The sequence below is a fragment of the Phaethon lepturus genome, unplaced genomic scaffold (genome assembly GCF_000687285.1).
Source record: "Phaethon lepturus isolate BGI_N335 unplaced genomic scaffold, ASM68728v1 scaffold2967, whole genome shotgun sequence".
Lineage (NCBI taxonomy): Eukaryota > Metazoa > Chordata > Aves > Phaethontiformes > Phaethontidae > Phaethon > Phaethon lepturus.
Window position 1 is genome coordinate 71,510 of NW_010552344.1, and position 27,460 is coordinate 98,969.

Here is a 27,460-nt window from a genome sequence, read left to right on the forward strand (position 1 = left end):
GAACACAGCACGATTATATTGAGTGTGCTGGGCTTTAAGGGCGAGTGAAACAAGGCTGCGACTGAGCCGTGCTGTTAGCTTTTGGTGAACAGTGTGCTGGCTTAAATGAACCATTTCTGACAGATGCAGCCAGGAACAGGGGAAAAATTTATTCCAAAACATTATTGAATATTCCAGGTAACACAGCAATGAAAAACAGAGGTGAGGAAGGAAATGGGGGTTGGTTTTGAATTCAGAGCCTAAGCCATTAACCATGAAGAAAGGTGTTAGAGCATCTATCTTACTGACAGTTGTACTGCCGAGTTAACCCATGAGAGAAATCTAAAGTCATTACTGGATTTAAAAACAAAAAACAAAACAAAACAAAAAAAAGCTAAAAACCCTAGCCACCACCCAAATTCCAGAAGACTGATCTTAATCAGAATATAAAATGTTAAGAAAACACAGTGCTAAGGGAATAGCCAGCTAATCATTGTTTTGGCATTGAAAACATCACTGGTGCTTGGGTAAAGCCTGTGAAATACTTGTGACTGTCGCCAGTCCCCACTTTTCCCAGTGAGTCGATCCCGGTGCTTTGTTCCTTTTACTGGGCGCTGAGTGGCTGCTTGTTGTCCTGGGATCAGTCGTCCGTGTATGAAGCTTCCCAAGTTCCAACAGCCTTTCTCGTTAAACCAGGCAACCCGATCTATTTTAGCTTTCCTCTTTGTGTTTTGTGGATCATGGACTGTTACTGTTGTTGTCTTTTCAGTGAAATGACTTCAGGCGTCCTCATACTCCCGCACGTTCCTTGCCAGAGACGAGAAAAGTGTAACCATGATTGCTGTATTACATAGCTTGTTTTTCTGTCTCGCCTGTCGTTCTGCTTATACTCCAGGTATGCGAGACTTGAATTGGCAGCATACTGCTGGTGGCTGTAAGTCAGCTGGTGGTTTGTGGTAACTGCGTTGTTATCCGCACAACTCCCTCCGGAGTAGTTTTCCCATACTGAAATGCTGCAGCTGCTTAATGATATCTATGTCATACGTTAAATTTGTGCTCATAGAACACGGCTGGGTTTTCGTAGGCTGTTTCTCGAATTTGCCAAGACACTTTGGACATTTAAAGTGTTGCAAAGGGACTGGCAACGGTGCGTCTCCATGTCGCTGTCAGCCACAAGGCTAATGAACGTTTTTTCTTCTCATTATTGATGTCCTTAATGAAAATATTGCCTAGCGGTACATACACGATAGATTCCGATGGGACTCAGTTTGGTCGACCTCTTCAGTCTGACGCTGAAACCTTCTCTCTGGTGATACTTGAAGCTGGGTTTGCATTTTGAGACATTTGTTCGGGCAGCGTTTCTTTATCTTACGGATAGTTTCAAATGCTCCGAGGATAACTACTGCTAGGTACATCCACCGAAACAACCCGATACCTGGCTACCTCTTCCTTCGAGCCAAAGGTTTCCAGAAAAAATAGTTCTGCGCTTTGGTACTGTTTTTGACATGGGATTTTTAACATGCTTTCGAAGTTCTCTTAACGTAAAAAGAAAGTAAAAAACGGAAAGCTGTTGGTGTGTTAGAACACCTGAGGTGTAAATGTAGCAGCTTCCCAGTGCATGCTCTAAACATTCGTCTCCTGACCCGGTGCATCAGCAGTCCACGTTCTGTCCTTTCCGTGGCATTTTGCGCATTTTTCTTCTTTCTCACCCTGTTAGGGATCCCGAAGATAATTTTTTTCTGTGCTTAAAGGCGACTTTACGACTCCCCTAGAGCAACCCACATTAGAGAGTCAATGTGTTGTATTTCAAAGATATATATAAAAACGCAAAAGTAATTATTTGGTGATAGAAAAATAATTCAGCAGTGGTTACAGGCAGATTTTCTTAATCTGATCTCGTTTGCATTTATGCTTCGTAAGCTTAAGATTTAAAACATCTTTTTTTTGTGTGTGTCTGTGACTATTTGGTGTAAGGAAAGTCCATAACATAAGACGGTGGCCAGATCTAAGCCCTGAGTTTCCATCCATTTATCTTACTCTTTCGGTGGATTTCTTTAAGGTGATGTGCCCTCTGTCTGGACTAAAACTGGCTTTAGGTTACTTGTTTTGGTTTAAAGTTTACATATCCTTGATCATTTTGAATCAAAGTGATAGGAGCCGTATAGGAAGTTTGCGTACGTATTTCTCCCCCATCTGAATAAAATTGATACACACATGGAATTTTCAGGTAAGCTGAGCCCTGCGAGCCGACTGAGTTTACAGTTCCACGGCTCAGCAGGTGCTATGCGGGAATTTGATGTTTTACTCTGAGACACCTCTTTGACCTTGTTCACAGCGGCAAGTCGGGCAGTGGCAGAACTGTAGCTGGTGTAAACCATCATGACTGCATGAGTGAAGAGCCACAGCACGGTTTTCCCCGCTATGATAAATCGTACGTTCCTGTTGATGCTTCATGAACACTTACAGAAGATTTGCTCACTGTTAAGTTTGTGTCACTTCCTATCATTCAGCAAGTATCTTCCAACGCGCTAGGCAAGCTCTTTATGCTGACAACACTTTTTCACTTCTTCTTACAAGTTCTGGACCCTGAAAAAAAGCCAAATATCTAATGAGTGATAGAGTCAGGAAGACGATGCACTCGTTCACAGGTGAAATGAGTGTGGTGGCAGTAAGTAATGTTTTATCATCTTTGCCAGTTGTGTACAAACACTGGATATGCACAGCGCATATACATACATCCCTGTTTAATATGCATTTTGCTTTTACTCTTCAGCTCAGATGACCTTAGAAGACTTGGCATATGTCAGGAAAGTACTGAAACCTAGCTTTATTAGGAAGAGTTACTAGAAGGGTTCTTTGCACATACGCTGTTCAGGTGTATTCAGAGGTGCAAATTTCAAGTTAATGAGAGAGACAAATTTCTGTATTTTATCATTTAAAGCAAAGCAAGGCAAAGACTTAGGAAAAAAGAGAGAGCATGGCTCAAGGGTCATGGACGGTTTGTTAAACTTCCGTTGAGGAATATAGGCAAGGGAGAGAGATGAGAAGTAGACAAAAGCAGACTACTGGAGGGTGAAGAGAAGCCCAAGTAGCTCAGCAGTGTGAAGCTCAGTGAGCTAAAATAACATAGGACAGACAAGAGGAAAACAGAAGTAGGGAGAACAAACAGGGAAAACGCTTTCACCTAAAACTCAAATATATCCTTTCCCTCCCTATTGCAGAGGAACTTTTCAAGAGAAGTTCAGTTAAGAACTGCTAGCCAGGGCAAGACCTTTCCCTCTATCCTTCAACGGTGCAAGTCCCAGTGACTCCCCAGAAGCAACGGATGTAGCTGAGCTCTGTAGTTATAAATTGCTGGGCATAAACACAAGACTAAATCGACAAGTTGTCTCGTGATTATTCAACTGGTACACGCACCCGCTTGCACAGGCAATAAAGTTTGTCTTCGGAAATGCAACTGCAGGAATTCTGGCTAGCCAGGCTTTGCTTTTGCCGCTTAATGCGGAAATTTACTCTTGCGTATACTCCGCGTTTAGGTTCCGATTCAGAACGTACGGGTGAGAATAGAAGCGATACCTCTTTCGCAAAACAGGCCTCACGGTTTTCCTCTTTGCAGCACCGTTCCCTCATGGCAGTAAAGGCGGCCGTGACTGAAGTCAGCTGTCCCTGTGTGATCTGGGGCTTGTATTTGATGAGGTTGATGAGCATCCTGCAAGGATAGGAAAGCAAGCCCTGTGAAGCTGGCAGGTAAGCACAAGCTTCTCAAGCGTTAGTCCTGCCAAGTCTCGGTTTTGTGGCTGCCCACTTCCTTTCTACAACTTTTTCACTTTTATTCACTGCCCAGATACATATTTGCAGCCGGGAGCAAAGATGCGCCCCATTCCCCAGCGAAATAAAGTATCAGTACTCATTTTTGGAGTTGCTCCACCATGAATATCCTTGAATAAACCGTGCAGGTGGCTTATGTCTTGTGCACCGCTCCGGGGGGCCAGAGCAGGATGGGTTCACCACAGCACCAATCATTGGCCAAAGAGGGTTTTTTCCCTTGCAGTGATAGTGGAGTGGGGGCAAGTGTGCAAGTTTTTTCTGTCCAAGGCAGCCAAACACCTGAGCCTTTCAGAGACTGAAGGAGTGCATGGGATGAGGGAAACTGTATGGGCTTTCCCGCTCTGGGACATGAGCCCCTGTCAGGCCGTAAAAGTATGGCCCTACTTCGGGCAGCAGCTTCCTCGTACCTGTTTCTGCAGTGCCTTGTGCAGTTCCCGTAAAGGACGGTGGGAGGGCGTTTTGATCAGTCCTAACCTTGGACACCTATTGCTTCCATGCTGCTGCTGTGTACACCGGTGTGGCTACCCACCTCTGAAAGTGACTTTCTTTTAATCAAAGGAAGGTAAATATAGGTTGAACCAGGTAGCAGAAGCAACTGGGACTAGCTTGAGAGGAAAGAAAAGGAGCTGGGAAGAGGGGCCGAGGGGTGTATGGCTGTTTTTCCACAGCATATTGCAGAACAAGAAGGCCAGACCACGTGGACGAGGGAAGGGTGAGCCTTGCCTGGGTAAGAGTTCTGAACACAGGGGTAACAGAGTAAAACAGGCATGTCTTTCTTACTCCTGCTTCTTGTGCTGTAACTTTTCCTCTTCAGTCGTACACAAGTCTTCACGGAAAGTGAACAGACCAGGAGTCAATGATAAGGGCACATAATTCTCATCAGTTTCTAATTTCCCCATGCACGGCCTCCTGAAAGCATAGGAGCTACTACAGCAGTGGCAAACTCCTGGGTTTATAGGGTTGGTCAGGTGTCTTCTACAGATTTCTCCAAGCACAAGATCCAGCTGTACCAAAAGAGGTGAGAAAAAAAAAAAAAAATTACAGTTTCATTTTCAAAAATCCCTGAAACACACACTGCTCTTAGTAAAGTTAAAAAAAGTAACTTGACAATTTAAGGTAAGCCTTGTTTGTAAGATAAATAACTGTTTTATTGTTCACCTGAATGCTGACTTTGGTCAGTGCAAAGATGGCTCAGATCTTTCTTAATAAATATGTATATCTGGTTTTAGGGACTGTCCTTTGCACAGAGAAATGACGAGATTTTTTCCTAAAAGCATGCTAGTGTTTGATTTGTGCTCATCAGCAGGGTTTCTGTGGGTATGTTAATCTGTTCTAGTAAAGGGGATGCTGTACAAATGGGTGTCTGGAGGACAGGCTGAAGCTTTTTAAGTACTTAGGATTATGGGCCGGGAGAATTCTTATGGAAGAGCTATACAAAATTGACCTCGGACAAGAAAGCCTTCGCTTCAGGGGAACAGGGTCAGATTGGCCGCACTGCGTAACCGGTAACTGCCTAGCACTAGCCTGGCCCTTTCCTGATCCTCCTGCAGTTTGATTCAGGCATTAACTTCCCCGATGCCGAGTTGGGCTTACTTCAGGCACGTGTCTGGAAGTACACCTTCAGGCCGGCTCAAGAACTCTGTGAACACTCTTCTCGTTTACCTGTACTCCAAGCTCTTGGACACTGCAGGCAGCAGAATTGCTGGCAGACTGTCAAGAAAAAGTCAGACCGAGATAAGTAAGAAAAATACTCACGTTTTCCTCAGCACAAGGCAGTAGCTTGTCCTGGCTCAGCTGGCAGCATTTGGAGCCGATTGTAGTCATTTGCTTGGTGAATTTTATCAGCTCTGCAGATGTTAGCTGAGGCATCTTCTTGGTGAAGCTCATGAGGAGCCTGAAATTATAATTTCTTTGATGTTGGTGGTGTCGTTCCACCAGGCAGCAGTGAGCAAGCCACTGCCTTCGCACGCGTAAAGCTCCGTCCGAGCCGCACAGAACACTCACTAGTATGAGGCCGGGACTAAGCCCCGTGTTTACAAACTCACGTAAGCGAGTGTAAGGGTGCTCTGTTTGAGCTCTCTCCTTTTTCTGACCAGTCTCTTACCAGGCTAAACAAATAAAAGTACTGATAACATTGCCACTTGTATGTCGGTGGGCCCTCTCAGGAGGTGGTACTAAGTTTTTCCCACATTCCTCATTTCCCTGGGAGTGTAGGCGGCTTGTCTAAGAGCAAAACTGAACTCGAGTGACTTCTTGGCAGATTAGATGGGGACAGAAGATAAGCTCAAAAAAGGTCACTTCTTTTTTTCTTTTCAAAAAACTGTGCTTAACCATCATGCGCAAGAAAACCTTTTCAACTGATAGAACAGGCAGAAGCAGCCCAGCAAGTTTCTTGGAAACCTCTAGTTCCAAAGGTCTTTTAAAGATCAAACGTGCTTGGGAGTGCAGAAAGCACAATGTATCTCCCCCGAGAACGCTAGCTGAAGCCTAACTTCATGTACAGAAGCAGTTGAGAGGTTTCTTTGGGATTGCTTACATACTTTAAGTTAGGCACGTGCTCATTAACAATGCAAATCGGGGCCAGACTTCCTCCAGGAGGCTTGTGCCTGCATGTTCCAGTGAAGCGTAGTATATGGTTCAACCAGTCCGGTTTCGCTCCGTCTAGTGTAGTGAGATTTCTGTTACCATTGTTAGTGTTCACATCTGCGGCAGGAGCCTGACAGAGAGAAGTCTTTTGCAAAAGACACAGCTCCTCTCTGTAGGCCAAATTTATGACTCCTAAGCTACAGCTCACTGCTCAAAATGCAGCTGTAAAGCAAGAACGTCATAGGAAACATGGTCGGGAGGCTGGCCAAGTTCTCACTTCACTGCTGCATGAGTTGGGTTAAGGAGAGAACTCGTGAGAGGCCAGATCATTGTTGCGGAAAAGATAAAACAAAATGCTAGGAGCCGTTAATGAACCGTTCCAAATGTTCAAGTGGTGCCTTTTAGCGTAGCTTTTTTGACACGCGTGGCTTTACTCCAGCCTGAGCTGTGCCCAGCTGGCAGAGGAGTAACGTAAGTATATAAAGAAGTAATACTCGTTTTGGAAGTAGTAATCTCCCTTCTCCTTGTAGATGTCACAGCTTGTCTTCATGACGCTTTCAGTTTCGTAAATATGTTTCTTCAGTTCGTCCTCCTGAAAAAAATAAATGAATTTGAGGAGTCATTGAAGCAGGGGGAATGCAGAATGCCCTACTGCCCCACGATAAGGCCTGGATATCTATAGCTATCTCTCACCTCATATATACCACCCATTTTTAATGCCATTAGAAGGTCCTCATCTGTCTGCAACCTCTGTAAACTGCCCGAAAACGATAAACGTCCACTTTCAATCACCTTGAACTACTTAATTCTGTATCGCTGATGGAAGGCTAGCTCAGGGAGACGGGGAGGCTCCTAACTTCGGGTATTTACGCCGATACGTTTATCTGAGACAATAACCATAAGCGCCTTTTGCATTTGCGAGAGCACAACAGGCACCGCTAGGGAGCCCGAAAGAGAGCAGGGCTCAGGGGAATGTTAGCTCCACCTCCTTCCCCGGAGGGATTTGAATTTCTTCACAATGGAAGATTGTGAAGGCCCTGTTGATGCTTTTTCCATATGGGAATCACTCGGGCCTTGTAATATTTGCCTTTGTAAAATTTGTGAAGTTTGGGCTTGTTGCAGGAGCTGTGGGTACTTGCTCTAGACCTGGAGCAGGGCTATTCACTATCTGGCTGGATTCAGTCATGTGCCGGCATGCTGGAATCCATCAGTACGTTGTGTGAAGCCTCAGGGCACCCACCCCTCTGCTGCAGCAGTCATCTGGAGCACCGGCTTTGCAGCACTCTTTCAGTAGGTCCTCGTATCCTTTACCAATTCTTAAAAGCATCTGAGCAGAAAATTCAGGGTGTCTCCTGGAATATTCGTAGAGAAACCTGCAAGGTGTGGAGTATCGGGAATTAGAGATAAGCCAAAACAGCTGTCCTCAAGAGGGCAGGGATGGCGAGGACAGCAGGGGTGCTTCTGGAACAGTTTTGTCTGATGTCCAGTGGAACACGGAGCATTTTAAAGCATCTCGGCCTGGGACTGAACCTGAACAGAACGTGGCTGCCTGACCAGAGCATTACTTGCGCGAGTCCTGTGCACGTAACGGCCCCAGCTCAGCGTTAGGTTGGGTCAAGCATAGCCTGGAGCTTTGTGGGGCTTGGGCTTTTGCTCTTTTTGAATCCTATCTTAAATGATAACAAAATTATCTCAGTAACAGACCCATTTCTCAGTAGACGCTGAAAAGATTAGCTCTGCTGAAGCAGTGACCCTACGCAGCAGTCGTGCCCAATCTATTAGCTGCACTTGGCATAAATGGGAGGGATGTTTATTTGCAGTGAATTCTCTGTCTTTGGGACTTTTTCTGAACTACCACTTAAGAGTAGATCAAAGCTATGTCTGGGCCCGCGATCCGCACCGACAGTACCTCAATTTCACACGCATTTTTGCAGTTTTGTCTCTGACATAACACTCGTGCCCTGTTCTGCGTTTGTTCCCATTCCGTACCCCCGAGGGTTGAGCGGTGTTTTACCGAGATCGACTTGCACGGTATCCCGTGCCTGTATGCTCATTGAGTAGATAAATCTGAGGCTGATGAGCTGGGCTTTAATGTCCAAAGTGTCATCTTTTGACCCAAGTACGGCAACAGCAAAATTGAAGAGTAGAGGAAGACCCACTTTACCTGGCTAAGTGTGTATCTTTTTCCTGGGCAAAATGTTCACATGTTCCCTTGTCTTCTATGAACTCCCTGACGTGAGGGGTCAAGTCTGCAGGTTTGTCATCATTTTCTGCATTAACTATGCATTCGCTTCTTTGCAACAGAGGCTTTTCACAGCACTTCTTAATTTTACTTGATATGATGTCTTGGTTGGTGCAGACATAGTGTAGGATCTTTTCCTGTAAAGGAGAAAAGGGAAGGCAGGGCGTGTTAGCAGATTTTGGGGGTTTTAGGGTTGGGTGGATTTTTTTTTTTTTTTTTGGATCTGTGTTTTTATCTCTGTTTTACAGACGGAGAATGTGACTCCCAAAGAGGAGAGATGGCTGGCCAAAGCTGGGCAACAGCCAACTGGCAGAACAAGGAAGAAGACTGCAGTCCTACGGAACTCTTTGCTGCAGTCCCTGGCTTGCCGCTAAGTAACCACCTAAACCGTGGACTGTCTAGCTGGACACCACAGACAAGCAGTCAGATAAAGGGTTTGGTAGGTTAGAAGAAGGCAGAGAACAGAGGACGGGCAGATGCTGTCTTCTGGCAAAAGCTGCACGGAAAATACATGGCGCAACTAGGAGCTGCAACCAAACCCGCTGAAGCAGCGTTGGGCCATTTGAGTCATAAAGTGATCTTCCTGCCCTCGTTGATGACTTCACACCAGGCAAAGTCACACAGGAGAATCAACCAGGTGTGTAGACTGAAGAGTTAAACTCCAGTTTTGGAGAGCAATCAGTACAGCACAGGAAGAAAAACAAATGTGACAACAACGACAAAAAATGCATTCCATTTCTGCGAACACAGAAATATTAAATGAGTTTTACCCTGTCATGCATGCAGTCCAGCATATCTCCACGACAGCAGTCCCTGTGCATGTTAGCAACATCCATCACAAGTTTGGTAACGGTAATAAAATCAGCTTTAGGGAATTTTTGGCTTATCTGAGCAAGTTTCCTACAACAAAGAAAAATAGTTATTGTTTATATTCACAGTGTGAGACTGTGATGGCTACCATCACTCTTCTGTGGAGGGGGTATCCAAACTGCTCAGGAATGGTCTTTGCCTGCTCCCATCAAAGTTAACAAATAAATGTCCCTTGAAGACAATAGCTGACGTATTCAGAGTTACTGAAGGATCCTAGGTGAAGTTCAGTGTTAGATGATGGAAAGAAATGTGGTAGGTGAGCATGAAATTACAGGAGCAACTTTTTGTCAAAAATGGTTAAGAGAGGTGACTTGTGTTTTGTTCACAATCACTCTAACCACAGAGAGACCAGTTCATTTCGAACTTCAGCTTTAGACCTTGACAGCTAATGGCCGTTTGTAAAGAAAGGGTGGCAGCTGTCATGCATACATGGGTATTCCTGATCTGTATTCCTTATTAGATGCTACTCGTGGTCTGCACACAAAAAGGACACAGGTGCTATTCGGGGTCGCTGTACTGACTGCGGGTGGGGACCCAGCCACAGCTAACATGCAACATCCACGCTTTATTTCCAAGTACCGATAATCACAGGGAAGACTCACAGAGCCTTTAAGGTCCTTTCTCCAAACTTCTTCAAGATTCCACACGTGTGTTCCTGCCTTAGGCCATCTTCTTTTACTGGCTTCACCACCTTGGGTACCTGGTAAAAAGAAGATGCAGGCGGTGAAAGTGGAAGAAAAACCAAGACAATTCTTTACGCTAAAGCTGCTGCGGCGATGGGTTTTTAAAGGGGGGTTCTTTTAATAGTGAAAGAAAATTGCTCTCCAGGCTGCAATATGAACTAACAGTTGTGCTTGCTATTTAATCCCCAGCATTTATTAAGTCTTCTGTGAGCAGAAACCAGAACCCTTTTAGACAATATTTCAATGGTTTTAGCGTAGGGGAAGAAATCATCATCTGGGAGCTCGGTGACCGGCTTTGCATTACGATGAGCTAATGTTAAACTATGCTGTCGCTTGCACCCCGCCAAGCTGCGTGAGAAGCATATTCAGCAAGGGAAGGTTCCCCACGCTTATTTCCCACCGTTAGGTGCAGTTTGCTCTGGATTTCTGACACTGGTTCTGTGTGGGGCGTGTCTCTGCAGTGCAAACGTTGGGCCGAGCAGGACATGCGTCAGGGGCTATCAACAGGAATAAGAAGAATCAGATTTCTGCACTACGCCTAGCACCGCGTCCTCTCTCGGCACCTTTACGACAAACCCGGGGCAGGTAGCGGAGTCGGGGTGGGCAACGACGCTATCGCAGGGCGTGGAGGCTGCCTTGGCTTCCCCGTAAAGCTACATCTGCCCAACGCCCCAGAGCCGTGCATTTTCACGTAGGAGTTCAAGCTATAACTCGAGAGAGCATTGAAGTCTGATTTCGGCCTGTCCGTAACAAGGTGAGTTCTAGTATCGCATGCAGATGCTGAAAAAGAAACGGCTGCCGTCTCTGCTCCGGTATGTGTTTAGCTATAGGGCAGTCCCTGGTTGCTCATTAAGACACTAATGCCCGGCGGTGGAATACCTGTCTCCGAAAGCATTCCTCCAGGTTATGAGTGGGGTCTTCCGCGCTTCCGCAGCAGTTCTTCATCATCTCCTCGTACCGGAGAGCGACAGAAAGGATCGTTGGGGCGTAGAGGAAAGGATGCCTTCGGGAAACCTCGTAGATAAAACTAAACCCGAGCGAGAAAAGCCTTTAGTTTCAGAGTAAGGCTTTACAAGCAGAGGGCAGCATCCGCCATCTATTAAAACGATAGCTACTGAAAGTGACTCTCCTCCCCTCCCACCAACAAGCTGCGTAGTGTGGTGCTTATCTGGGAAATTCTTGCAAAATTCTGACAGGGCTGGCGTTTTCCTGGAAATTGAAGTTTCAAGTCCTGCCAGTTCTGCCTTAGAGGCAGCAAAACATGTGCTGGGCTTTTAAGGAAGGACTACAGCGAGGCCCTTGGTTTCAGATGAGTCTTCTACGCGGACTACAATAAAATAGGCCAGATTGTTTTTCATTTGGACCTATATCTAAGGCAGGAGGTGGCAAAACAGGTTTCACCTAAAGACAGTTGCAGCTAGATGAATTATGCAAGTAATTCCTATTAGGGAGAAAAAACAAGTACAAGGTTACAGAGAACCTTGGGCTGAACTTTCTGTTTGAGACCGCATTTGCTCTCTCTAGGCTCATAACTGCCATATCTAGGCAACGAATCTATAATTTATTTACTTACTATCCTGGTAATGAATGTTGATGCTGCGAATGATTTTTGCAGGCGGCTTCAGCATTTGGCCTTTCAAAAGGAGAAATGAACCCTCTCGAATTTTTGAGGGAAAGGAAGCAGTCATTTCTTTTAGGATCCTGTTTAGCACAGCAGTCGGTAAATGTGGGAAGATTTTCCTCCTGGCATATTGTATCGAGGAAAATGCTGTCCTGTGAAAAATTAGAAAAAAATTAACTTGTGTGAGGATTCTGTTTTACTCCTGTGAGCTCTCTAAGGAGGCTACTTTAAGCCAACGAGCCCCGACGTTCATAAACTCACAGTTCCTCTCTTTATTACCTCCTGCTTTGATGGCAGTGAAAATCAGTCTGACCTCTGAAACCCAGCGGTGATGATTTCTCAAACCCTGATACCTACTGTTATTCCAAGAAACACTTAAAAGTGGAATGGTTTTCAAACACTCTGAACTTACAGCATTATCCAGACCCCTTTTCTTGATGACAGTCAATACGACTGTTCGATTTATATACTGCAGTTTGCAGCACGGCAGGATCCATGTTTTCTAATTGCAGTCGGGTTCGTACAACGAAAAGCGTCTTGTTTCTTGTTCATGAAGTCGCGGTGCTCACGGCCACCTGCCAGTCACGCCTCGGCCGGGAACGGTTTTAACTCGGGGTTTGTTTCTGTGTGTCTAACAAATCAGAAATGAGCCGTAACACAGACTGACATTCATGTTTTATGAGTCAATCTGACCGCTCCAGAAGTGTGTTGGAGCAGACGCCGTCAAAACCCCAGAAATGTGAGTTAATGGAGTGGAGCAAAAGCCTGTAAACATCGTATTTGTTAGAAATACCTAACTTGGCTTCTGAATTTTGTTACACCAGCCATAAAACCACAACTTTCTCAACATCTTTTAGGAAGATACAGGCCAAGGACTTCGAGAGATGCTGTGATACTTGGGTGGGGGGAGGAAAGGGGCTTTGTTTTCCTCCGCTTCTCTTGGGATGCCTTCTAGATGGGACCCTGGAGAACGAGTCCACGAGGTCAAACATGCATACACAAGGAAGTCACGTCTCTTAATAATGTATTCGTGCCTATTTGGAAAAACGCATACCAGGGCTCTGAAATTACATGTCACTTCTGAAAATGTTTGCCACAGCAGAAGCATCGTTGTGCTTACCAAAGGCTTCAGACAATCCGGGTTGTCTCTGGCTGCAGCAGCGCATCTTTTGGCAAGGTCTGTGACGTCTTCAGCCATTTTAACTGCTTTGCCAAACGTGCCTCCTTGCACATACTGAGCAAACATGATCATGGCACTAGAGAAGAACACACAACGTTAAACCTGTTGCAGGCTACCTGAAAATTAATTAGTTAACTTTTAGGTGCGAGACAGCGAGAGGATCCATATCGCCCCGGGCTGAGCTGGCACGGGCTGGCAGAACGAGCGAGTGTTTGATTCGCAGTACACGTTCGTTTCCAAATGACATAAGGATGTTCAGTGGCAGCAAATTTGTAAGAAGAGGACGTTTTACCTGGACAACTTACATGGCTTTAAAATTCTTCTCATGCAGCTGAGAAAAACGTTGGCCAATGTCGTTTTTTTGGTCTGAAAAACATGATAATTTCAATAAAAAACGTTTACTAAATGCTTCACCAAATACCTTTTTTTTTTGGTGCTGGAGTCTTGGAGAAAGATACTTCAGTGCCTGGGGTACTAGCACTGGGAGTGGCACGGCATAAGATTGAACTTTGTATTTGACTTAAGCACGAGGATGTGAAACTATTTCTTTCTGACCTACGATACAACAGGGCCAATACCATTTCCCTGCCTAGCTCAAGTGTTGCGGGGAAGAATACGCTAAAACCTGGAGGGCGTTCAGCTACTATGATGATGCACTTCACATGACTGAATAAGCACCTTACGAACACCTTTTAACAGTGCCTTAGCTATTTAAAGGTGTGCTTGATCGCTCTTGAGATACAGAAGAAACCTCTGTGCAGAAAACATGGGATAAATTGAGGACTACATCGGCAGGCAAAGCTCCTCAACAATTCAGAGAGCTGCATCCTTCTGTCTGTGTTGTGAACTGGCCCAGAGGAAAACTAATGTGCCCAATCTATGTGAAGAACCTGTGCAAATATCTTTCCTTTGCCACTGAGCCTTTATTAATGGGCAAATCTAACTGCAATAATTTCTTGAGTTCCTTGTTTGCCAGAGAGTATTCTGAAAGATCAATTTTAAAATTAGGGTCTTGTTCCCAAACCAGGATGCTACTGTCTCACCCTCCTGTTGGTAGTGCTGAGATTGGTGTAAAAGGATCAAACAAATCAAAGAAATAAGCCAGCTTCTCCCTCCGAGTAATGCCAGGGGGTCAACTGAGACAATAACACGAAATAAATAACGCAAAGATCAGTTCTGTTTTACATTGTTGGGCCATTTAGTGCATTTGGAATTTATAAAGATGAAAAAAAGTTCCCAACGATAACCGTATGTAATGTGAAAGAAGCATCTGAACCGCACACTGTTGGAGGTTTTTAGTTGTGCCATTTCAGGCACTTAACCTTAGTTAAGTGAAGTACGGTCATCGCAGGCTCCTTCAGTCGTCGGTGAAGACAGAGTAAGGCCCCTCTGAAGGATAAGACATAGCAATAGCTTAACTGAGCTACTCTGAATAGCCACCTGGAGGTAGCAGCCGTCTTGGGACGTCTCCGTTTTGCTTCCTCCTGGACTGTGGAGGGGGGCTGGAAAAACCACAGGCTTTACTTTTAGGAGTACCTAAAATCGGTGGCGCAACCACATCCCCGTGGATTAAATTACCCTTCAGTAGACTTCCTCTCAGTAATCACTGGCCGTCCTGCACACTACGTAGATTCTCAAGCCATTAAGAAGCAACGCACCTAAGGCTGATGGCAAAAAATTTATACCGATACAGTTTTGCTGTATATCTCTGACCCATAGGAAAACACCCGTGTAGAAGTGGCAGTGGCAAAGCGAGATACCACATAACCATGCCTGCGAAGTTGCAGCCATCGGTATTATACAACAGAATAGAGTAAAAATATGAGATGTGTTCTTACCTATGTCCCGATAACTTCTAGGCAGGGCTTTCACTACGGTAAGGCTCACCAATAAAATAACATAAATTATTGTTCTCCAATTCATACTGTCAGATTTTGGCAGGGGCCTGGCGTGAGCTTGGTTCATCTGTGAAAGGTAGAAAGAATTGAGGGGGAAGACTTACTTTTATACTCTCCCAAACGATTTCTGGTTAATCAAAACCCTTTTACTGTCATATATAACATTAGCCCTTTTGGAATATTCCCACAATAATTAGACATGCCATTATTTGCTCAGTATGATGAAGTGACCAGCTTGTTGCAAAGGACGGACCTTGGGGATTCTTTTTTTTCCCTGACATTTACACAAATAGAAACTTATCACACTTCAAACAAGAACTTTAAACACTCCTTGGGCTTTTTATTGTGCATACTGATCCCATCTACCTACAAATTTGTTTAAAGGTGACTGCTGCGCAGAAGATGCCTTCGTAACGCATTGTTGACTGAAAAATCCCAAGTTCAGCTGTTAAACTGATATTTTTGCATCCCTCGGTGCTGTACAAGCTATTTCTTTCTCCCAGCTCCCAAAGCGTCATGGTGAAAAGGCTGAATTAAGTACCCCCTTTAATATTTTTGCAGCGTTAACAATTACGGTCAAAACGTGTCTGAATCTTGAAACAAAATCGACTCCGAACCTGTAGAATGAAGGGAAAAAGTCCCGTTAGTACAGTTATTTCTTTTTACTTTTTAAAAAGTATGCGGTAAGCATACTGATAAAATTTACAAGTTTTTGGAGATAGGTGGGCGGGCAAGGATACGTGTATTGGGTCTGAAGGAAGAGGCAAAGACAGAGCTTTTTATTTCTTTAGACATAAGAAGGCAATGCTCCTTGTTCCATGCTGCAGGGAGACGGTGCGGGTTGCTCGTTGTCACATGAGATGGTATCAAAAGGAAAAAGGATTCTGAGTGGGAAGATGGGAGCCAGCTCATCGGAGCAGGAGGTCTAAAACGTAAGGTGAAACGACGTCTGTTCAGGAGGTCACAAATAAGCTCTGTCACACTGCTAACTAAAAAGCCCCACAGGAGAGAGAGACATTTACTTGCAAGCACGCGCCCTGGAGGTCAGGGACCCTCTTTCTACATATATGATCCTGATTAAGTCCATAGGCGCAGACCAGGGAAAGCTTTTCTCACCCAGCTGTTTCCAAACAGCCGGCCCCTCTTGCTGCTGGGAGCGGGCGCTCCCTCAGGTCTGCAGTTGCGCTCCCTCCCTCCAGCCCCCTGCTCTCAGCAGCGTCCCGTGTTGGGGCTGCCCGAGCAGAGTCCCCGCGGGGGCAATCTGGGGACCGTCCAGGGGCTCCTGCTTCCGTTCCCCCAGAAGCAGCAGGGAGAGATGCAGATTGGTCCTCTCATTTTCAGAACAACCCCTTAATACAAGGTTGTTACTCTCAGCTATAAAAATGAAGGAGGTGGGGGTGTTCTACTTGAGAGAGACCTGCAGAATCATTTGAGACACTGATGTCAGACACCTTGTACAGCAGCTTCTTCTTTGGCCCAGAAAAATTTCTGAAAGCTGCACTTGGCTGCTGCATATAAAACCCCTTACATTAAATTTCTCCACTGCCCTTTTCCATGCTCAGCAGGACGGTGAACTGCTTTTCACTTTTCTTTGAAAATACCTGCCACTGTTCGGATGGCAATCTGCCTGTTTACAGTGAACGCTCATTTGCAGGAGGGAAATGTCTGTATAGTATTTAACTGAAAAAAAAGCATATGGCAAACACTAGAAATGAGATCCAATGCAGAGGTTAGGTCCTCATAAAGAGTTCCCTTTGTCCTTCAGAGTACGGAAACCGTGTTGATCTACTCAGTTTCACACCTAGTGAGGATCCAGGTGTTTCTAGAACTTCTTAGAAACTGTTTTGCAAGGTCAAGGTAGAGCTAAAAGCAGCTGATTGCGCCCTGGGTGTGGAGCTGCGAATGGCTGCCAGCTGGCGGTGGTTGGGGTCGGGGATGCTCACTCCACTTTTGAAATAGCCGGGCAGTGGGAGGTTGGGAAATTTTTTACTCTGTGCGTTATGCGAGAGAGGTGAGAGAGTTTTTTACAGGGTATTTCTTGGTGACTTGGAGCGGTTCGAGGGGAAGGTCTGTGTGGCTGAGGCTGGTGTGTGATTCTGCTGGACTTCCGTTACTTTTCTCATGCTGGGTGCAAGTGTGTGTGCCCAGAGCTGAGCTATTTTATTTCTGCTCTTACTAATGAGAGCAGAATTTGTGAATGCCCTTTTTGTGGGGGTTGCTTTCTTCAACAGTAGTAATTGCAGTAATGGTAGCAATAGCAAATTGTAGCAATACTGAAGTTTTTCTTCTTAAAATTGTTGAATTTTATCGTGTTTTCTGGTAATTTAAGTAGGATATGTATAGGATTCAATTACATCCAACTATAAACTCGGAGAGTATCATTCTTGTCAAATCACGAGTATTTGCTCTAAAAAGAGTCATGTTTGCAGGAAGTTTGTGTATCGGTAACAACTTGGCTTCTTCCTAAGTAGTAAGAACATTTATCTTTAAAAGTCTGAGCTGCTCCGATGAGGTATTTGGAGTTACGTTCCCTGTAAGTAACCTGAAGTACTGGGATGTGCTGTGTAAGAGGCGTGTTGGAACTTCATGAACTGTTTTGTAAAGAAAAGATTTTTTGTGTTTGTGTTTTACATGGAGATACCATGAAAGGAAGCTTGGCTAGGCTTTATCTGATTACGTGTTTTTGTATATGTCTTGTTTTGGTAGTGGGGGTTCTTGCCCGGAGAAGGCAGGACCCAGCAACAGCTAGGAAACATGAGTGGGTGATTCCCCGCCTCCTTCCCAGTGTTTCTCTCTGCTGCACACCCAAATCGCCACAGGCCTTACGAGCTCCTCAGGGACGGGATCACTTTCTCATCCCGGGCAGCCTCTCGCAGGTAGCGAACCTCCGCGTGCTCTGGTGCGGGTGTACCACTGGGTCCCCTGCTACGGAGGAGATCAGCAGCTCTGCGGCTCGGCGAGCTCTCACCTAGTGTGCAGAGCCACTTGGTGGTGGAAAGAACAAGTTTCCAGCACTTTTTTTTCCTCCTCACCCTAGTGGAGCATTTTTGTGGGTTGCCTCGACACCTATTTGAGGTGAAACCAATGTACCTGGCGGAGCGGTTGGTTTAAATTCACAGAAATGATCAAATTACATTCCGAAGAAATGTATAGGAATTATGAAGAGTGACAGTCCCAGCTTGTGTAAACTGGTTCTGCTGGAGGCTATGTAACTATCCCAGCTTACATCAGCTGAGAATCTAGGCCCAATTTTCAGATGTGGCAACTTTATTTTTGCTGGTCAGCTGAGGCATGGGCTGGCCAGAGGAGAACTGGAAATAGCAGTGAGTGAGAGCGAGCATTCTTTTAGTAACTGCAAATATGTTAGCATGCGAAGGGCTAACTGTTTGTCATTTACCTCGTTCTGGGAAAGCAGTCCTCGCTACGTAACCGAGACATGGTTGGCAGTATCGTAAGCATCAGAAGATGGAGGCACAGGAAGTTTCTCGGCTAAATAAAACCAAAAACCTGGAAAAGAAAGCAAGGACGGGGAGGGGGGAAAGAGAAAAAGAAAAATCAATTGGAAAGTTGATCATGAGGTAAGCTGCAAGTAACTAACATTTCTATAACTACTATGCCTCTGTCTCACCAGAATGCCGCACATATGAGTGTCTCCTAAGTGCAGACGTTATTGAACCCTCGTTATTCAAACCATCTATCTGCACAGCCAAGAAAAATTAGGTTTAGAGCATATGCTGGAGAGATGTCTGTCATAACCGAGCCCTTTTACGCTCTAGGTCTATGTTTCCCTCCTGAAGTCCCCCTGCTTAGACTTTCCGCTCCGTTGAGCGGGAGTGCGACTGTTCGGCTACTCCTGAAAGCTTTATTCATATCTAATTTACCTCTGCCTTTGTAGGACTGAACCTGCCGCTCTAGGCGTTCAGGACAGGCTCGTAAGTCCTGTCTTTGCTCAGGTCCTCTTTTGGCATTTCACTGAAAGCGAAGAAAAACATAAAAGATGATTACTAGAGGAAGAGGGGTTGCTGGTGTGGTTCTTCACTGCCTGCCTGTAAATAGTTGTGTCAAAAGACGGAAGTAAATAAATACTTACACGCACACAAACACAGGTGGATTTATGTATGCAAACATGACAAAAGTCCCAATTCTTTTAACTCTTTACACTGTCAAGATTGTAAAGCTGAGGTGCTCGCAGATTGCCCTTGAAGAAACATCTCGTGTATAGGCAGTTTCGTTCCATATTGTTAAAGTTAAAGAATCCAGCTGGTGTGCAGGTGGGTTGATGTGTGTGGACATAGCCTGTGTTATCTATAAGGCATCTACCACTGACTGTTGATGTTGTGACCGGCCCGTCTGCAATGACTTGAGCTTACATATACCCTTGTGGATCAAGCAATGCAAGCGACGTGTAAGATGCGCCTTGCCCTCGTTGAGCACCTTTGCCCACGCGGTAGCGGAGTGTGGTCACGATGGCGGGGGGCAGCTCTTCTGCCCTAGCAGCAGAACCGTCTGCCCTTTTGGATGCGCAGAATAATTCCCTGCTATGGAGAACAAGAACTTGTAATGACTTATTTAAAAGTAGAAGGATGAAAGTATTGCTTTATGTGCTAAAAAAGCCACAAAGCAAGCCTTGTTGGTTTTTGCAGGTTGGATTTGTTTAGTTTCATTGAGAACCCTGAGCCCTTTCCTCCTCGTCTTACAGGAATGGTTTTGTGGTTGAATACACAGAATTTTCTACGGAACGACAAAACCGTTTCAGCTTTTCCATGTTATTCAGTTATTAGTTAACTGCATATTCCCTAAGAAAATTAATTTTCATAGAAGATATTTGAGTCTTTTCTGCAAGTATTTAGCCGCAAAATCAACGAGTGTCCTCCTGTACATGTGTGTGAACGGCTTCCCAAGTGTTCTGAACTGGGATTACATTCAGCTCCTCTTATGGAAAATACACTGAGTTTATCACGCTTACTATGGCGGTACGGGCCAGATCCGGGGGATTTGCCCAAGAGCCTTTGGCTGGAGTGTTAGAACTTGAGGCTTACTGAAGCAGAACAGAGTTTTGTATTTGGCTTTTAGGGACTGCTCTGAAACTTGCTGAACGGAGGGGAAGTTTTTCTCTTAAGATCGCTTGCGACAGCGTTACAGTTGGCACTCACTGCTGAATCTGTGCTGCCAAACTTGAGGCAATGCACGGGACGTAGGACATAAAACTTTGTTACCCAAATATTTAGAAGTCTTCTCTGGTGTATGTAGCCTGGAGGTAAAACAGGGAGGAAATACAAGTTGTTAGCTTTATTGTTGCAAATGGTTTATGATTATGTGCCGATGACAGGAAATCTGATGGTAAGAATTGCTCTCTTCAGCCCCTGCAAATGACTAATTATATCCAAATCATTTGTGAGCTTCTGTTTGACTTGGAGATGATTTCCTGAGTAAGTCTATTTTACCAAAAGTGCGTGTCCTAACCTCTTTTCTGACTATATATGTAATCTGGATGTTGTTATTTTAAAAAGGCTTTATAAGTTCATGGCCCAGCAGTAAATGGAGGAGTATGACTTGTTTAATGAAAAGCAGGGCATTTTTGACATGGTATTAAAGTATCCTCCTGTTCCCCAGCTATGCCTCTTTGCTGAGGTATGTTGAAAATATTTATGTGGTTCCATACAAACCATGATTTGTCTCGCTAAAAGAATCCCGTTCAAATTATTTTACCTTGAGGGAATAAAAAGATTCATGTATAATGTCTGGCTTGTCCTTTTTTTTAAGTCACTCCTAGGTGTTCTGCGTGGCCCCTCGGTTTGATATGAATTGACGGTTTTTGCTCGGGTCCTTGTCTTCAGGAGTGTTCACCCTGCGGGTGTACGAGCGTGTCGGCACAGCAGATGGGATAACCTCTTGCGTTACAGGTGGGAGCATGCCTAGGCCGCGCACGCCTACGCGCTGCCGTAAGTTGGCGACCAACTCCTCTGTCCTTTGGTTCCTCTCAGTCACTTGGCTGGGAATGAAATGACTTTCCTCGCTGTTTTTCTGGCAGTGCTTCTCTCTGTCCCGTTTGTCTCCGGGCTTGCGAGGACACGTTTGCTGTGCGTTTTGTGTCGGAGCGACACGTGGGCGGAAAGTGTAGCGAGTGGTGAGTTGTTTGCGTGGTGCCAGTGGTGGAAATAAATTGACAGGTGTCCCGGGAGGACTCGTCTGTGCGGGGGTTTGTAGTGTAAGCCTCTTACCATGCCAACGCAGTCCAGATCTGTTCGACAGATCTCCCCTTTGAGAGGCAGAATTTGGCATACAGCAGAGCGGCAAGCACAGATCGCTCCCAAGAGCGGCTCCAAGGAAGTCTGGTGTTAGGAAACCGGCCTCTCTTTTGTCCTAGTGCACCAGCAGTATGACCCGGCCCGCTGCAGGGACTGGTGAAGCTCGCCGGAGTAGTGGGCTGCCAGTCATTCTGTCGCTCCTTAACTGTTACCGCATCGAAGATCAAGCACTAGAAATTTTGCCTTGTCTTCATCTTCTTGGGTTCTGGTAAACTTTGCTGGAGTACTACAAAGAGAAACAAAAAGGAGCAAAGCCTGTTAACAAGCAGACAGATTAAATCTTCATACGTACAGGATATATTAATTTGCTTCAGACTCCATAGCCCCTTGGCAAGATGAATCCACATAAAACTTGCAGGCTTTCTTGCACTGTGACTTCTCTTTCCCCTCATCCCCCTTCTCTTCCCCTTCATTTTCACAGTGACATGGACGGGATGCTGAAAGAAGGATGGCTGCTTTCCAGGATGTCTGCAGGCTGCGTAATACGGTGACGGTAGTGGGGTGGCAGAACCATCTAGCTCTCTTGAAGAGGTTCAGTCAGTGACTGCTGTGAAAGGCACTTGCCCTTCGCCTTACTGCCCAAACAGAGGTTCTTTATACATGGTGAAAGATTCCTGGGTGAGTTGTTCTTGAGGGAACTACTGCTGAGCTTCTTAGAAGAGATCCAAGTTTCACATCCACACTTGAGGCGATCCTCTCAGCTTCAGCTGCATGAAGCTCTGCCTCTCTCCCAGGCCGCTTGTTAAGCGAGAAGAGCATACGAGTGAAAAGCAACCATCCCTCTGCTGCTGCCTGCTGCAGAGGAGCTCCATGGCAGGGTTCCCACTTCCTCTGTACAGCAGGCAGTCAGCCTTTTACTTCAGCCTTTTCCAGTACAGGATGCCAAGCTGCCGTCTACAATGCAATTTGGTCACCTCCGTGACATGAGGACCGAGTTGTGACTTGTGAGTTTTACTGCTCAGGTTTGCGCCCTGCTCTACTCCTCTGCTTCCGCTTAGTTCCAGGACCATGTCAAAAGCAAAATGTGCTTCTCCTGTACAGTAGAAAAGAAACATTCTAGTAATTCCAGGTGCTATTGCTTGCCACAGAGGCAATCACTTTTATAGCAAACATTTTTGATCGTGGAAAAAGGAGATAAACCAGATAGCTGTTTTGGAGTTGGAGGACTGACGCATCTTTCCAGGACTTCGAGTCCCAGCGTAGTTCAAGGGATGGTGTTGGTGCCAGTCTGGCTTCATTGAGACAACTGAGTGCTTTTGCTCTGTAAGATGCTTGCTTTCACACCACGATGAAATGGTTTCATCGGATATAACCTTGTTCTGCCTTCGGTGAGGATGATTTCTGGGAGAGGCTCTTCCACTTTCTGTACTCAGTGCAAAGAATGTCCTTCTGGAGATTCTGGACTGAAGTAAGTTATTGCCTCCTCACAGGGAGGCAAGAAGTAATCATTGATCCTGGGTGGTTCCTATGCATTGGGAGGGGGGATGTGCAGCCCGACATAAACTGTGAAAGGCTTAAAGGAGTAGTGCTTTGCAGAGGCTGCTGCCTACATGTTTGTTAGCACCACGATATGCCCTTCATTGGGAAGCAAAGCCTACATGCCAGGTAATTATGAGAGCGTAAGATGAACCTACAACGTCTAGAATGGGAGCAGTAAGAAATTCTTAAAGCTAAAATCCTTCACCCCTGACCCACCCTTCCCTTAACTTCCTAAGCACAACACTCCTACTTTTATCTAGGTTGCAAATCCCATAGTGGCTTGATTGCAACTGAACTGGACACAACAAAGTACAAAGGGTGACATTTACAACTTGTCCTTGTCTTTATCTGGCACCTGTAGGCGTGATGGTCTAGCCAAGTGAAACACCATTGCTGAATGTCAAAACAAGTTATCTTAGCACAACACAATCACCGTTATCTTAACGCAAGGCAAACTTAGGTTGCGGCGACCTGCTTACACAGCACTTTAGAGCAAGGCAGGGAACTTACTATATCTGCCCACGGGTGAAAAAAACTAAAAGCATGTATTTTTGAGAAGGCCCCAGTTAATTCCTTGCAGCTGCTCCGTGAAAGGCACTGCTCTCGTCACAGTGCGTATTGTGGATCTCGCTGTGGATCTAGCGGAGTTGTAGTTTTTGGAGCACAAATTCTCCCTTGACTCTTGGAAGTCGAGTGTCTGGCACTGCCTCGTCCAGGCTTTCTCTTCTGCCAGAGTCATCCTCTCGTTGGCTCAGCTATCGACACTGGTAGTTGTCCTAAGATGACTCCATTTGCAGCCTACCCCTCAGGTGTGACTCTTAGGGCGGCCCCTCAGAGCAGAGGCAGCTGTCAAGTCCAAATCCCCTTTTGAAGCCGTGCTGCCTGATACTTCAGGTCGCTTTCTGAAAGGGATGGCGCTTTCTCTTGGTTCCAGTGTGCATTTTCGCATGGCTCTTCTCCCCTTGCACCAGCAAGGGGAACGTCCCTCTTCCACTCCACCAGGTTTCTGCAAGGCTCTATTTGAGATACTTTACCTCGTCAGGGACCCTGTCTCTCAGTGGAATTTTACTCCGTGATCTTTTTTCCTAAACAAGCCAACACTGCAATGGGTCATTGGCTCCTGTCCCATCTTCATCTTCTCATGACAACTTTTAGGTTGTTCCCCTAACATATTAGGTTATGGTTGAACAAACTATTTTGAAGAACAGCTGCGAAGCCCTGATAAGTAGTGATCTTGGACAAAGCCTGTACTTAAACTTTTTTTTTTTTTTGAAAAGAAGGAAGAAAAATATGTCAGTTTCTCCAGTGTTCATGTTTTCTTGTTTTCCAGGCACTAACACTCCCTGTATATGTGCTGCTTGGGTTTAAGATGGAAGGACACACGGTAGGGGTGAGTTCCCTGAACACAGAAGCTGAGTGTGACATGTCCCTGGGTAGCTACAGTAGCATGTGGGGGCTGGCTAGGCTGGCGCTTTGCCCAGAGAAGACCTGTGACTTTCCAGATTAGTAGACAGAGACCAGGCAGGTTACTTAAGGTATCTCAAATGGTGTTAGATGGTTATTTTTAGGCAACTGAATCATATCTGTAGCTTCTGCATGTCGGTGTAATCACAAAAACTTGGGACGCCTTAGGCTTCTGGAGACTTAAGGCCTTGCTTGTCTGTCTTGAGTGGGAAATAATAATGGCTCCCCCCATACAAGGGAGCTTTCAAGTATGTCTACCAGGCAGAAATACATGGTAGGAGAATAAAAATAGCGACGGGAGTCTACCTGCTACAAATGAGTCGATGGAACTGGCTGCAATTGCTACAACTGATTTTCATACCTATATAGGTGTTCCTTAAGGAATGGAAATAGAAGAGTGAAGAGGCAAGGGCCTTCCTTTCTACCGTGTCTGCTCTCGCATCACAGCACTGCTGCAGTGCATGAGTTATTCATTTTTGATTTACAGTATTAAACAGTCAACTGGAGCAACGTAGATTTGGGAAGTGTTTCTTCATTGCCTGTTTAAAAGAGACAACAATGGGATTGAGAAGGACACGACAGGTCCATGGATTCTCAGACTTGAATAGTTTAAGTGACTTTATTAGTGCCGGGAATAGAAGTAGAGGCTAAGCAGAACATTTTTTCGATCGATCGTGAGAGTTAGTAACCTAAATTGAGGGAAACCAAAAGAAACTGATTATGTAATTTGTCACCCGTTGTGATTGTGGCTTCGTGTTTTGCAGTGCAACGTGAAGATGAAGTAGTCTGTGCGTACATACAGGTGTAGTTTATTATCTGTGGGCAAACACATGGCAAAACTAGCTGTGCAAATGGCCCCTCTAGCTGGCTGAATTACTTGATCTAAATGCATTATCTGATATTTGCTAAGTCAGCTTTTGTTGTCAAGTGGTTTGTAAAGATATGACACGGCTCTTCACCCGGGTATGTCACAGCGTCCGTTTGCTTGCAGCATTTGTCTACCACAGCAGTAAAATCGGCCATCATTTTCTTTACTTGTCCATGTGTCATCCGGGGGTTGCACCTGAGGAGAGGAAGCAGCAATCTGCAGAGGAAGTCAAATGCAGAGTTAGCGCTACTGACTGAGGCTCGACATCGCCATTTGTAACATCATCCCCAGTCTGAAACTGTGCAGCATGTCCAGAGGGCAGAAGCTATTGCTGCCACCTGTGGCTCTATTTCTGTCTCGCTTTATGTCTGCTGCTGCCACAGCGGTCTTCTCCCTTTCCCTTCCTTCACAGTCGGAGGAGCGGCGGAAGAGTATTCTTCAGTACGTGGATGCTTTGAGTTAAGCCCATGCATAAGATGTACATATGCTAGGCTACAGCCTTCAGTCTGGTCAAGTGCGATTATTATATTGACGAGAAACTCTATGCGCCACTGGCTAAACAGACGTTCTCGGTTGAGTGCCACTTCCTAAAGTTAGTCGTGTTTGGGAACACTGGGAACTATAAGGCCTACTAGTCTCTAGGAATGTGGCCAGAGATGCCAAAGATGGAGAGGAAAAAAAAGAAGAGAGACCCTTGAGTTCTGTTCAGACACAATTTTTGTTTGGGAAAAGAGGAGACGGGTAGATGTATTAATTTCCCTCAGAAAATAAAATTATTTCCAGTTTGTAGGCAGGCTCTGAGTCATTCTGATAATTTTTCTGACAATATACTCCATCATCGCCAAAAACTGTGACTGAAGTACAAGTGTGTCACGTGTGACACAGCTGCTGTTGTCTGAGAGAGACTTGTGATTTAAGTATTTGGTTTTATAGTGAAGTGACCACAGCTGTGGATATATGATTCTTACATACAATAAGTTTGCCAAAATGTCAAATAAGCTTTCCCGTATTAAAAGGAATCACCTGATGCTATCTCCATGAAAGGTGGCTCTGGATTCAAACGCTGATTAAAGCTAGCTGCTGTAGTTGACACTTCTGAAACATTCACTTCTAATTAGGAGTGTGCGCTATTCCCTTCGTTTACAGTACCAGACACAGCTTCAGCATTAGTTCTGTTCTACATTAAAATGAGAAGAACTTCACTCAGAAAAGCAGGACAGGCTTCTGAAAAATCTTCTTGTTAAGAAGGATATGTGAGCTGCAGATTATTCCCTATCTCTGTTCTCCACCGTGCTTTCAAATTTTGGGACAGCCTGTTCCTGTTGCTTTCTTAAATGGTGTTTGGACACTTACTCTGTTGTGAAACCTGTCTCTCCAAACTTCTTCGGAATCTTGCAGTTGTGTGCATGAATCCTGCTGGATTCCTTGATTCTTTCCATAGCTGAACGAGCTACAATACTGAGCATGTTATGTTTTAAAATGACCATGTTTAACAAATGAAGAGCAAAAAAACCCTGAAAACTTATTTTCTTAGGTAAGTCTGACATTTTGGGGATCTAGAAATCTGTCTTTTGATTATTTTTTTTTTTTTATCATTGCAGCAGGAGAAAACAATGCACTTAAAGCTGAAAAAACTCAATAAGCAGAAATGCTTTACAAAACCAAAAAATAATTTTTTTGGATGGAGAAAACTGTGTAATACCTTTAGATTCAAGCAAATGCTGCGACTAGGCTGTTTGCAGCAGTTTTCAGCTGCACACTCGTAGTCGATAACCAGAAGTACAGCAGCACGAAGAAAAGCAGACTTTCTTGCAACCCTATGAACGTAACTGTAATGAAAATTTAAAAGCCATTGTAATGCTACACAAAGCTTCTTAAGAAGCAGTATTTTACATTTTACGTTTTTGCATCTGCTAATGGCCCAAATTAGTCATGAAAGTCACCCTGTGCCTCCTTGTGTTTTTAGACCCAAATGGTTATCAACATTCAATATTTAAAAACATATATATACACATGTACATAAAAATATGACAATGGCCAAATATTTCAAGGGTTTTACAGTGGAGAAATCCTCACTTCCTTACCTACTGTTTTTTTCCTCTTTGTGCTTTCTTAAATTCAAGGCTCCTTAAGAGTTGTTATTCTTCCTGGGAAAATGGAAAAGACGGGAAGGCAGACAAATTGAGAAGTAAACTTAGGATAACACAGGTGTTTTTACTAGAATACGGAGAACTAAAAGTATAGAAGACGTTTCTGAAGAACAGGATTTTTCTTTTAATACGTGTTAATGAAAAATTATCTGTCTTAACAGTGGTGGGTGAGAGAGTCCTGTATTTGAAACGTGTCTGCAGCTTTTCCTAAGCACATAGCAGTATGTCTGCAAACTGTTCCATTGTACCTGACTAAAAAGTATTTATCCAGTACAAAACGAGCAGTTTTCTTACTACTCCAGGA

At 44.9% G+C, this 27,460-nt stretch overlaps 1 protein-coding gene across 1 annotated transcript; it reads right to left on the reverse strand.

The window, feature by feature from the left end:
* Nucleotides 1-3,375: 3,375 nt before the first annotated feature.
* Nucleotides 3,376-26,493, reverse strand: LOC104623940 (alpha-fetoprotein-like). Its single transcript, XM_010291173.1, is given in 17 exon segments — nucleotides 3,376-3,763; nucleotides 4,588-4,811; nucleotides 5,259-5,266; nucleotides 5,559-5,654; nucleotides 6,865-6,985; nucleotides 7,634-7,766; nucleotides 8,558-8,772; nucleotides 9,406-9,535; nucleotides 10,108-10,205; nucleotides 11,068-11,215; nucleotides 11,762-11,961; nucleotides 12,930-13,065; nucleotides 17,714-17,855; nucleotides 18,516-18,585; nucleotides 21,109-21,146; nucleotides 21,348-21,421; nucleotides 26,360-26,493. Coding segments are annotated over 17 exon segments (2,355 nt in total).
* Between the last annotated feature and the right edge of the window lie 967 nt (nucleotides 26,494-27,460).